General features: G+C 37.2%; 1 protein-coding gene across 1 annotated transcript in view; it reads right to left on the bottom strand.

The window, feature by feature from the left end:
* slc36a1 (solute carrier family 36 member 1) overlaps nucleotides 1–13,865 on the bottom strand; it is a 28,730-nt gene that overhangs the window by 6,461 nt on the left and 8,404 nt on the right. The window contains exons 9-11 of the mRNA XM_060885572.1: nucleotides 12,613–12,711; nucleotides 12,333–12,499; nucleotides 10,656–10,825 (exon numbers count right to left, since the gene is read on the bottom strand). Coding sequence (XP_060741555.1) covers nucleotides 10,656–10,825; nucleotides 12,333–12,499; nucleotides 12,613–12,711 — 436 coding nt within the window. The remainder of the gene's footprint in view (nucleotides 1–10,655; nucleotides 10,826–12,332; nucleotides 12,500–12,612; nucleotides 12,712–13,865) is intronic.

Raw genomic sequence — 13,865 nt, 5'->3', positions numbered from 1 at the left:
ACAAAACAATTACATAAAAAAAAATAAAAAAAAGTATGTTCTTGGGAAATGTTCATCATTTTAACTATGCTTTATAGACCTTTTATATCCGTTGTATTTCCCAGTTTCACTATTTTGTTAAATAGAAGACAGAAGGCTGAAATTGTCAAGACTTCATTGTTGAATATGTTACATACTCAGAATCCTTTTATACTGAAATATGACAAACTTTGTAATAAATGGCTGCCTTTATAGTAAATAATAAACATTGATAATGTATTTGTCCAGGCAGAACATCAGTCCCTTTGTGGCTGAGACTGGAAACGACCTTTTCAATGGTATTGATGGTATAGCACTTAATAAACTAAGACTTAAACTGAAGAATTGGTTTATAATATCTATAATATAATATCTAATATATAATATATATTTATCTGGGGCAAAAGATATTTGTACTCAGCTGAAATGACCCTGCCCATAGGTGACCATGATATAATATGGGTGATTTACTGGCAAATACAATGGATCACAACAATTTAATAAACACAGCTTTTCTCTTTCAGCATGAACTCTACACTGCAAAATCAAATATTTATTTAAAATGTAAAGAAGCTATCAAACTGGTGAGCCTGAAATGCTTCAGCTTAAACCACTACACTGACCGATTTCTCTAATTGAAAGAATATATTCTTTCCTCAACAAAGTAGATTTTTAATAACAAAAACCCATAAAAGTAGTACAATATTAATAAAAATAAAATCAAAAATATGAGACAAAATATCCAATACTGTATTATATATTATACAGTATATAAGCACACAATATATTGACTATATATACACACAATATAATCCTGTGACCTTTCAAAACCTGTGAAAATCCCTTTAGATAAAAAACAAGAAATGAAATGTTTAATAATAGCGAGAACTCACAAAAACAATAATTCTCTTAACATCCAAAAAAAAAAACTGATCAAAAACCAATTCCAACAGGTGTTTTTTCATTTCCATTTTCTCTGGAAAGTACTCCAAATGCCTATTGTCTATACATTAAAAAGCACTCTCAATTTAGAGAAAAGTAAAATGAACTGGAGTGCTTTAAAAAAAGCAGGCAGCAACAGAAACTTTCAATAAGCTGGAGATGGAACAAAACCTGGGGTTGTCTTTAAACATTCAGTCTTGAGATAATTGGGCAAGACTTTCTGTCTCTTATTAGCCTTTCAGAAGGTGAACTCCAAAGTGGCTATACAGTGGATATAAGGTTGTCTGACTAAGTTTATATCCAGCATTCCACTCTGCTCTACTACACATCTGATCATCCAACCTACAGACTGGTGTTCTCAGCTACATCCATACCAGCAAGGCTACCCCTCTCAAACCTAGAAAAAACCTCAGCCTCGCCAACACACTATCATCTCCAAGCAAGGCCCTTAACCCTCAGTTTCTCAGTTGTATAAAAAATGAGATAATGCATGTCGCTCTGGATAAGGGCGTCTGCCAAATGCTGGAAATGTAAATGTAAATCTCCATTCACACCAACACTCTCAGCTTCACCTTCCAATACTACTGCCAGATACACAACAACCCTCTTAACTCCAGCCACTCAAACCCTATTAACGCCAACCACACCAATATTATCAGCTACACACCAACCCTCTCGGGTCCAGACACCAACAATGTATACCAATGCGCTCATCTTCAGCCATACTAACCCACTCAGCTCTATTCAAAATCAACCCTCTCAGCTCCAGCCACAACAATTCTCTCTATACCTATGACCTTCACCCCTATGAGCTGTGAAAACAGATGTTAGTGTTCAAGGAGCCAGGGCGTTATGGAGCCAATGATTCTCTACTATTAGCTAAGCTAATGAAAGCTAAAAAAGCATGTTCAAACTTAAGGAGAGAACACAAATAACGCAAAGCAAATAGTGTAAAATGGTAAATACTTGAAATTCAATTATAAACAGAGTAAAAGAAAATTGAGAAACATACGAGAGGAATTACATTCTGGTCGATACATCCTAGTGAAATAACTGCAGTAATCAAATAATTCAGATTGGGAATGAATAACTGATGCACGTGTAATTGAATCAACAGTCATAGTTTTGCTTACATATGGGGGGGTTTGGGGTAGCAGTGGGGCAGGGCTAAAATTAAAGATAACCAACACTCCAGTGGACAAGATAACTTACAAATGTCTTTTCAATTAGCCCACATTGTGCAATTTATTTTTTAAACATTTTAAAAATTTACTGTATTCTGCTAAAGATAGTGGTATCACATTACATGCATTTAATGTGTTTTGCCATTGACTAGAAAAGGGTATATACATATATAGTTCATAAGTACAAAAGCACAGGTAGACTATACTACCGTTCTAATATTCTTACACTAGATAGTTGAGTACAGTACAAATAGCAAATGGACTTTAGTTAGTGAAATGCTAAATTGCCCAGAAGTACATTCCATTGGGACAGTTTCGAATTTGCAAACTCAGCCATGGGTCATAGTGTACACACACATACATTTGTCTTCCATGGGCTTACTTGTTAATGGAGCTCATTTATGTTATACCTACACCTAGGCCTAGACCAAAAACCAAACCTCTGAAACCAAATGGAAACTTTGTGGCTTTTGATTGAAAAAGATTGAATGATTATCCAAATATCCACCCAATGTCAAAACTCAATGTTGTAGAGATATTTGGTCCCCACCAAGATATAAAAACATACTAATCCCCAGCACACAGGTGTGCATCTTGTGCCTAATGTGTGATCTGATGGAGGATGTATTTATTTCAGCAATGTTCACCTGTTCTTATCTGCCATTTTCAGAGGCTCTCTAGCTTCACTCGTCTGTTTAGATCCACACATGGCTGAATGGCACTCAGTTGTGACGAAGGGAAAAATCTACAGGAGGTCAGTCAGCCAGCTCCAGGGCAGACGACACACCGTGTTGCAGGTGCTCAGTTGTTACTGTTCTTCCGGTGATGACTGTATAATCCAGGACTAGGTACCTGACAAGAGTGGGGCACGGGAAACGTCCCCTCCATTTTCCATCAACAGAATGCACATACACACAGATCTATATGAGGAAAGACCCCTTTTGGATGCGTTAATGGATTGAGCATTAAAGTGGCAACTTTAACTCTAGTTGCTCATTCTAATATGTCATCATTTCTATAATAACAGCTCACGCACCAGAACCTATATAGCAGTGCACCATGTGTCTTGTGCTTTCACAATAAGAAAGTGTCATCACGTTACTCCTCCTTGGCAATAATACAAAGACAAGAAAGAAAACACGGGGAAGAAAATTATATGAACATTTTAAACATGTGCTTACTTGTACAGCAGCATCATTGTTTACTGCTCTGTACTCATCTTATCAATATTTTTTTTATTTTTCCCTCAACTTCTGATTACACAACACACAGGGTTCCTTTGACTACAAAGCATGTGATATGAGGCACAACACTGTTCAATTTCTGGGTGCCTGCATCACTGCAAACAAGAAACCATCCAAACAAAACCTGTCCTTCTTGGTGTACATGGGAACAGCAGGGTTGATTAAAGAACCTGGAGAGTAATGAGAATGCATGAGAAAATACATTGTTCCAATCTGTAAAGCCAACTAAGTGCTACTGCGATCAGAGGTCAGACATCACTGGCAACTGGAGAATTACACTACTGCTGTAGCCATCTCTTCATCTTAAAGCCTTAAACTGGCTCAACCTGTGAGCACTGAAATGTAAGGAAGAATGATAAACTCTGGCTTTGGCCTGTTTTAGCTGTACATTTTGATAAGCTTTGGTTTTATCAGAGTTCTCTCTTGTATGTAGAGCAGAAGATCAAGACTTATTTGTTCATTAGTCTGTGGTAATAAACATCTTTGCTCCATGCTGATTAACCAATTACAGCTCAGAGGCGCACTACAGACCTGACAAACAGCAGAAAACCTTAAAAAACTTTCACTAGTTATGGACTTAACTTAACCATGGCTTAACCCGCTAACAAACACAAAAGAACAGTAAATAAAGTGGTGGCTACTCAGCATGCAAGTACTGGTAACTCCGGGGAAAGACATTTAAGTCATATGATATATGTTCAGTTTAACCATGTGCTACAACGACTGTGAGAAGCTTACATTTTATTGCAGGTGAAAATGACAACTCAGGCATACCTCAGGTGCTAAACCTCAGAGCACCATGAAGAAGCATGGTCAAAGCATGAAATACATAACGTCGGGTCTAATAGACAATCAATTATGTTTCTTTTATAGCAAAACCCTAAAACATATCGATCACTGTGTTCTGCACAATGTGCAGAATTACACAACACTGATACTGAGGTATTAGAAACTGCATAAAAAGTAATATTTTTGTTTAACACATAAAAATTCACACTTGTAGGATACATCTACAAATTGAAATTGGTTACTCCCTACTCCCCTAGAGACTCAAAAAACATACATATTTAGTTCATATAAAATTGCTTAATGACCCATGTGCTTAATGAACCTTCACTTTTTTGTCTGAGGCTGAATATTAAGCAGTGTGCACTGGGTGTTGTACTGTAGCTGTGTGTTGTATTGCACAGTTTATTTTCCTGATGTACATTTTCTTGACATCATTGCTAAAACTGCATTTTTTGCTTTAATTTGCAGATCCATCTACAGGCAAAAGACATGGACTTGTGAAGTCAAAATGATTTTGCATTGCATTGTTAGTTCCATTGTTAGTTGCAGTGAAACCTGTAAGTCAGCTAGCAACCCTACTGCTCAATATAAAGCCCTCAATATGCCGATCCTGTATCCAGGTCTTTATAAAGAGTTTTTTTTTTCCTTATGTGTCTTATTGCTTTGCACAGTATCAGCACATCCCAGGCACAGATTTTTCTTTACTGTACACTTGTGGCCATTTGAGGTGTGAACAGAGCTCCAGCACCACATGCCAGATGAAGCCCTGTGGCATTTTCAGCAGTTCTGAAGATTCTGTAGTACATACCAGTATACTTTCCCTCCTCCTTCTCATCTCCACAGAAGATAAAAAAAAGCAGCTCAAAGCGGTCCTCTGCAATGATTAATGCAGTGGAGAGTCTTTGGTGTTTGATGTTGGTTTCAGACTTTGCTGAGCCTGATAAACTTGCAGTGCTGTTATTACACTGTGAATATTCACACATATGATGAGGGATTCTTTTTCTAGAAGTGGGTTTTTAATGACAAACCATTCCTGGGGGTATAAAACATATTAAAAGTTTGGTTAATGAATAGAAAAAGTTTTTGAAGGGCAGAAAATTGGTGTTGTATTAAGTGCAGTCTCTAACACCTTTTTCTGCTGTTCTGGCTATTGCCAGAAATTAATCTGAACTTAAAATTTACCAAACTCCTCCAATCAGGCTTGTGTAAAAATTGTTTTGGGTAATTAGCCATGATTTATAACCATGTTAAACAGAGGAGAATTAATAATCCCAGAAGACATTAAGCATGGCTTGCTGGAAAGGGTAGATTAGGGTAGATTGTATTAACAATCATGGCTGTAGGTGATAATGCTGTTTTAGCCAATGGATTTGTTGTGGTGTATTAAGCGGTCACTCTTTTGCACAGTCCCCAGGAAACTGTGTAACATGACTTCTGTTACACTTCTCAAATAAATTTTGATGGTGTTTTTGCTTATACCAAAAGTAATTTAAACAATATTCTTAATTACAAGGTTGAGTGATGTATCATGAGCATGATCAGTTCATGTAGCATTAACATAAACCAGTTACTCTGTGAAAGCTCATGAGGATGTGGGAGCTGATTAGAAATATAATTGTGATTAAAAAAATTTGCCATTTAAAACATGCATGGTAGAATAGCATAGCTGTGCTGTGTCCATTGCAAACCACCAGTGTCATGGGTTTGATTGAATCATTTTGGAAGAACAACAACCTAATTGTGTTAATGTTACTCATTTCAACCAGGTGGAAACTATAGTACATGAAACAGAAGATATAATTAACAGCTTTTCCAATCTCTCCACCCCTAATGCTGTCTTCCGTCTTTATCTGCGATCGTCTCTCATTACATATGTATGAAGGAGATAAGTGCACTTTTTGAGTTGTGCTAAATTGTGCATCTTTACACCACTTTCGTGATTGTGTTCAGTAATTTTTGTCACACAGACTGCATCCTGATTACACAAAAAGCAGATGGAAGCAGCTTAGCACATCTGTCCCAGAGTGGTCTGTATGCTTGTCAAGTAAAAAATGTACTGTAAGGTTCAGGTGAATCAACAAATTAACATTTCGAGATTCTTTGAAAAGTTCCTTGAAATTGTATTAATAATAATATTGCCCTTCTAGTTGCAAAGTGTTCTGCTTTTTGTAATGCCAAAATATTTGGAGTCGCATTTTTCATACTTGTCAGTTCAAAGAAACCCTGAATATTTGAGTGAATTCCACACCGTTATATTTCATAACAGATAACCATCAACCAACCAAATAATAATGTGCACTTAGTAGTAAATCTAAGGTACTGCATTATAATGCACCAAAGAGAAGCCAAGGCTTTAATAGAAGATATTAAAAGCGTTGGAATGTTGCTTTAACAGACTGTACAGCAGATTTTCACTTTTGTTACGTCTAACAAGTTCTTTAAGTGTACAATGATGCCTATTGGACTTAATAATGTTCCCCTTTATTGTTGCTCAGTGAACCAAGATTTGGAGTCATTTGGAATTCACAACCGCAAAGCATACCAAGGCGTCTTGCCAATTTATTCATTAAAATCAACAAGATAATGGTGAAATCAATAATAATGGTGGCATTGGTTGGGGGAGGAATATAGTCCATGCTGGTAATGATTCATTCCAGCATTAAAATCCAGCCAACCCAGTCCAATCCAAACGCCAAGTGAGAGTTAATAGATTCTTAATCAGTAATCAATCTGTTGTTATATAACCCTTGACTTGAGCCACTTGGCCCATCAACCAGTGCATACTGCCCCCTAGTGGTTTAAATACACCCATACACCCCAACCCCACACAGCACCCCACACACCCCCCATATTAGAGAATAAACAGCCAATGTGTGACAGATACAAATACAGTTACTAAACAGAGGTGCACTAGTACAAAAGCTTGAGAGTCACAGGGAATTTGGTGGAGACTACACTACTATGTATCCTATGGATAACAAGAAGGAAAAATGTCACAGGAGCAGGAGGTTTGTACTTTTACTTAACCTTAAAAGTGTGAGAAAGCTATGAGGTTGGGGTTAGGTCAGATGGGAGGTTCAGATACAATGCAATCAGAGACGCGGCAGTCCTCAGCAATTGGACTGGGTTATGGTGGTTTTAGTCAGGCTTCCAGTTTTAAGTTCTTTTTTATTATTATTTTAAGAACTATAAAACCAATTAGAAAATATCGCAGACAGGTAGAAACAAAAATAACAAATCCAGAAGAATAAATATAAAATAACAGTCCAATGAAACTGTAATTTGAAACTGAGATATAAACTTGATATAAACTTGATGAGGTAAAGAGCAGTGAGTAAGGAGAATTGACACAATGTTCACAGCAATTATACTTTTTGCTTTTTAATGTTTTTTTTTGGAGGCATAGTGGTGGGTTAATAAACTAAAAAAAATCTAATAAAATAAAATATTTTTAAAAATATATATTTACCTCATTTGCATGTTCTCTTTGTGTGTGTCGGAGGGGGCTTACTGTGACGTAGCTAATTGATGTTGCTACTGGATGCTTGAATTTCCTCCGGGATCAATAAAGAATGTATGTATGTATGTATGTATGTATGTATGTATGTGTGTATGCATATATCTATCTATCTATCTATCTATCTAAAAATGGTTTAGACCATGCCAGCTGCACGTCTAAATAAAAATATGAATGTTTGGACCACTAAACAATTACAGATACAGACACTACATTACACATCTGGTGCTGTTGGTATCTTAAAGCACATTTAGTGTGCTCTGGTCTTCACCTCGCTCTCTATTCCAATTTACATTTAAATAGATTGCAAATCTGTGGATCCCTGAGTTTGCAATTGCTACTGGGGATCTAATTTAAAATTCTCAGTAGCTCCAAGGTTTGATTAGACAGATTATTCCTAGAGGTTTTCAACTTGAACTGTACACAAAGCAACAGAAACAATTTACAGTCCATATGAAAAAAAATACAGGAGACTGTCTTACATTCAGTGTCTCCACTTCCTGCAATTTAGCCATCTGTTCACAAAAACAATTTTTTTTAACAAAATGACTATGTTTATATTTTTGGTCTGTTTATGCCAAGTGTGAATATGTTAACAATTTTATGAATCAGAGAGCGTCGGAAGTGGAAATCATTTGCAATGAAATTTGACTTCTTATACATTGGTTACAAAAGGCTTATTTTGTAACTCCCACCAAATTGAGAATGGAACAACAAAAGTAAATAGCTTAAAAGCATTTACAATACTGACAGCTGGAGACACAATACTGCCTTCTACTAATGCTATGGTCCATAGGAGCTGCCATGGCATGATATAGCCTGGTCCAGAGCTAACGTGAACATTTCACAGCTTGACTGGCATTAAGAAACCCCAATAAAAATAAAATGTCATGCTTTGGAGTAGTTTAGAGTTTTAGTTTCTTAAAAATAGGAATGGGCCCATGTGGGTATAGAAGGCTGTCACACACTTACAGAGCACATGTGCCACACTAATCACTACCAATCTTGTGTTTTTAGAAGAACTGAGTGTGATTCTATTTAACTCAGACAATACAACTCACACACTCACAGACCAAACGTAACTGACAGCGCCATGCTGAGAAAACACACACTCCACAAACCATCATAAAAACTTCACACAACACCAAGGACATTTAAATTCAGTTGTCCTTCATTTAAAAACTACCCTTACATTAAGTTAGGTGTTAAGCTTTACCCTTGACCACAAAAATGCATGGCAGATGCATGGCAGACCCAAGCTTTGAGACAATATTTCTGAAGGTTATGCCTTCATAACACAAAGAAGTTCAGAATGTGATTTTGGCTTGAAGCAAAATTTACTCCTGAACAATTCACATTTTATATTTTTAAGATTCAGGACAATGGTATACAATCATTACGCTCACATCCACAATTGTATATGTTTAATATATTTTTAACCCAACTGGAGCACCAACCCAATACAGGAGACTCCCCCAAACACACACATTTAAGTCTAATTTGGAGTAGCCAATCCACCTTCCAGTATTCTTTGGGAGATGGGACGAGATCGAAGAACCCAGCACATAAGGAAATGATGCAAAACTGCACACGGACAGTTAACCCATGAGCTCAGAATCAAACTCGTTGTACCACCATGATGTCTACCTGAAAACTGATCATACAGATTTCTTTGAAGATAACGTGATCCATTATAGACAGGTGGGGTTTTCTCCCCTTCATTTATACAGACAAGTCCAGAATTATTGGAACCCTTCAAGAAAGTAAGCAAAAAAACATTTTCTAGCTCCTTCGGCGTACATTAACAGACAGATTTAATTTTACCCCAGAAAAAAAAAAGCACAATTATCAAGATTGCAGAAGATGTGTGCAGTATTTGCACAGAGGCATGGAATGTGTGAGATCTAATGAGTTCAAGGTGCAATGTGCAGCAATTAAAATAAGTATTAAACACGTCACCATTTTTTTCAGTAAATAAATTTCTAAAGTTGCTGTTGACATGAAATTCTCACCAGATATATTCTATATTCTCCTATGCAAGGTTTGATGAGGTGTGACGTGATATATAGCAATATATAGTAGATTTATGGTGTAGTGAGATGGAATACATAATATGGTCAAAGATTTGAGGACACCTGAGCCTCACACCTATATGTTGTTTTTCCCCACAACTGACGACACACGGTTGGAGGCTCACAATTGTATAGAATGATTTTGTAACATTTCACTTTCCCTTCACTGCAACTAATGTGTCCAAACTTGTTCCAGCATAACACGCAAACTGAAATATGTACAAACTGAGCTCCATGTTGACAAGGAAGGTGTGGCTGAACTCGTGTGTCTTGCACAGAGTCTTAACCTCAACCTTTGGTATAAATTGTATCACCGATTGCACCCCAGGCCCCTCGCCCAACATCAGTGCCTCACTAATGCTCTTGTGGCTACATGGGCAGAAATTCCTCAATCCAAAATCTAGTAGAAAGCCATCCTAGAAGAGTGGAGGTTATTACAGCAGCAAAGAAGTGAGCATATTCAGCAAGCATATATGGGTATGATGTTCAGGTGTCCACAAACATTTGGCCATAGTTTGGCCGTAGTTCAAATATGAGGTTCAATTAGGTATGAATTATCGTGTTATATATCCGAGGTGTAATATTCATTCATTCATTCATTCATTTCTGTTCTGTTCTGTCTCTGTTTTATCCAACAACTTGATCAGAGCATGGCTTTTGCTGTCTTGATAAAATTACACACCCTCAATAGGACTGTTATTACTGCTGTGTAACTAAAACTGGCTTCTTTCCCAATATAATATTTGCAGACAGACAGCAAAGGTAAGCTAAGAAATATAGATAGATTCTATAAGTAGATATTACAAAATATAATATGTATGGGATTTTATGTGTGGGAATGTGCTGAGCCTTTTGATATGTGCTCTATGTGATCTGTATTACAACTCACATGTAAGGAGGACGAGGCCCACTCGGATGCTGAGGTCTACAAGCAGCGCCAACCTGGGCCTGACCCGCGCCACTGCCGGGGGAATCAGGATTTCAGCTGGCACATAGAACTGTAGTGCATACGTAATGTAGATCCCAAATGAGTACAGCAGCTTCACGATCTGATACAGCCTACAGAAGCACAAACACAAAAACAACTGATTTAGAAAATCGAGTTCAATAAATCACAAAGCAAATGTGCTACCAACAAAAACCTGGCAACATTTGGCACATGCTTTTAATTACACATACTGGTCCATTTATTGGTCGACACTGTTAGGAGCTGTCGATCAGTCAGTGCAGGCAGACAGGAAAGAAAGAGGGTTAATAAAAAATATTCAAAACTATTTCAGACAAGATAAAGCCAATTCTACAGTAAAGTATGCGTTATGTAAGACTACATAAACAAATCTATTTTATTTAAATTTTGCTTCAATAAACCACAACTGACTTGATTCCTTGAAAGGCATAAGAAATAAGCATGGCTTTTTTAATCCCACGCACGCTGAAATCCAATCCGTTCTTTATTCCACTTTTTTTTTTTTTAAAACCTTGTATTATGTCATGACTAGTGCTTTGTGACAGCACATCACTATCCAATGCCACTCATGTTCTACTTTGGAATGGAAAACAAAAATCGAATTTTGATAATATAAATCAAATCTAAATGATGAACAGGAATATTAATATACAAAGGAACACAGAAATACGAGTGCTCACGAACAATATTCTAAGTTTATCTGGGCTTTGAATGGAACAGTTTATGTCTTATTTGTATAATAATCTTATGGACAATGGACATTGTCACAAAGTAGCTTTATATAACTATATAAATTCAGGTTATAAATCTTTCATTTTAAACTGATCCTTAATGAGCAGGCTAAAAGTGAATTTGGCAAAAAAAAAAACTCTCAGATTATGAACCAAATTCAAAAGGAAACACATGCTCATCTGGGTGTGATTATAAATAATTTCCTTTCTCTAACTGTGTACTGCGTGGTCAAAAAATGTAGTAATGTTCAAGTTGTAACATGATGTCTATCTTGTTGAAGTTATCAGCTGTTTACTGATGGAGATGGGTGCAAATCTGTTTGTGAAAAAAAAAACATCTTCATCATTGCCTGTTAAAAAAAGCACACAGACCGGATTGAGAGGTGCGACAGTATCCTGAGCCACATGCTGTGGTTTTGCACTAGCTATTCTGATCAGCTCATTCTCACTGACCCTTTCAGGCCACATGCTGGCACAGCTGGCTAGAGCGAGGTTGAGTGCAAGCTCCTGCCTACGTTGTTGAACTCGATTACGAAGAGCAGCAGTTGGTGCGGTCCTGCAAATTGAATTGATCAAAAAGTCTAAATCGGTTCAGCTTCAACACCTGAAAACTCATTCAGCTGACGGTGCCTGGCTTGTCTGTGCCATACAACATAATATAATGCACACTTGAGTCTGGAGGAGATTAATATACAAAGATCACACTTTCTTCATCAGCAGGAATTCAGGCAACTGTTTTGCTTTCATTTCAGCATGTGAGAAATGAAGCACTGATGGAACGCGTGACTGTGACGAGTCCCTGAAGATCTAGTAAAAGAGCAGATGGAAGATTGGGGGGAAAAAATGAAGATGCATGCATGAAACTCACCAGCAGTCAGGTAAGTTGAGTGTGATGCTGCCCCCTATGCGCCCTCCGAAGCAGATGTACCCGATGGTCCCGAGGGAGATGTACAGCATGGTGACGATACCCATTCCTAAATACAGCAATTTGCTGAAGTTCTGAGGCTTCTGCATTTTGTTCTCTAGTGGCAGGATCTGTGGGTTTACATGTGAGACTATTAACCTTTAAAACTACACATGCCTCTTTTGTTGGTGGAATAATTCTAGCAAGATAACGGATTAAAAGCTGTCAAATAATCAACACTCACCACACCAATTCCTTCAAATGCAAATATAGCAGTTCCAAAGAATAAAGGGTAGTCAACAGCTTTTCCAACCAAAGGGAGGTTAACAGGGTGTGGGATATGCTGTGGAAAAATAAATAAATAAATAAATAAAATAAATAAATAACCTAAATATATTGACAAATCTAGTCAATAAAGCATATGATTAGTACAAATGAAACAAAGAGTGGATTCTACTTTGGGACAACAATCAGGCAGCTGCTGGTCAAATAATTCAGAGCTAGATTCAGACTGGCTCACTAGTAGCCCCATGAGGAGTGTCATAAGCAGGCAGAAAGACAGCACTGAGAAAAACAAATCTTAATTGCAAAAACTGAAAGGCAACAAAATGGGACACATTGTGACAGAGAAAGGATTCACTTCTTTATTCACAAACCGTGAGGCTTATTTCCCCTATTTAGAGCTTATCTGCTAGCATAATGTAAATTCTCCTTTCTTGCTGAAGAACAATGAGGTCACTTTTTTCACCTCCTGAGCTAAGTCTATGCAATTATGGTCTTTGCTTTGTCACATTCTAGAGTCAAGCCTTCACATCTGAGGCATCTGAATACTGAACAAGGAGAAAAGGTCAACGGTGTGTTGCAGCATGTTGTAGCGAGGAGGAGTGTACTGCCTTTGAATCTTAATAAGGGAGAAAATGTCTGTGAGGCAAAATTGCTTCTGGTCCTTCACTAAGAAATCAACCATGGCAGAAAGAAATCATCCAGATTACTTCAGAGAGAACAGCCTCACTAACAATCAAGAAGCAGAAGAAGTGTGAGAGGACTGGCATGAACACACTCACTACTACAGTAGATGTTTTACACTACTAGATGTTTCAAGACTATTGCACCTAGTTTTACAGTTATTATGTTATTGTGACATTATATACATGCTAAATTACACTAAAATGCAATAAAATAAATGCTGGTTAGCTAATATTCAGTATGTAAATAATATGTATATTTATTCAACACTTAGCTGTGTCTGAGTTCATCTGATCGGTCGAGTGCTATTCCATGAGTGGTTAAATGCTTGGAATAAGGCATGTGCTTATTACAAGCTTGAGACATTTTCACATCTCCAGAAATACCCTACTTGGGATATTTTTTAAAGCTTTTTCATGTCTTAAAAAAGTGCAGTGTCTGAATGAGGTTAAACTGCTACAGCCTTGCTGCTCTTGAAAACTTTCAACTTTTCATTCATTCAGATTCGTCCCTGAAAAGTGGACAGCAGAT

The sequence above is a fragment of the Tachysurus vachellii genome, chromosome 13 (assembly GCF_030014155.1).
Source record: "Tachysurus vachellii isolate PV-2020 chromosome 13, HZAU_Pvac_v1, whole genome shotgun sequence".
Classification (NCBI taxonomy): domain Eukaryota; kingdom Metazoa; phylum Chordata; class Actinopteri; order Siluriformes; family Bagridae; genus Tachysurus; species Tachysurus vachellii.
The sequence above is the reverse complement of the archived record's forward strand: the minus strand, read 5'-3'. Positions and strand labels throughout refer to the sequence as shown.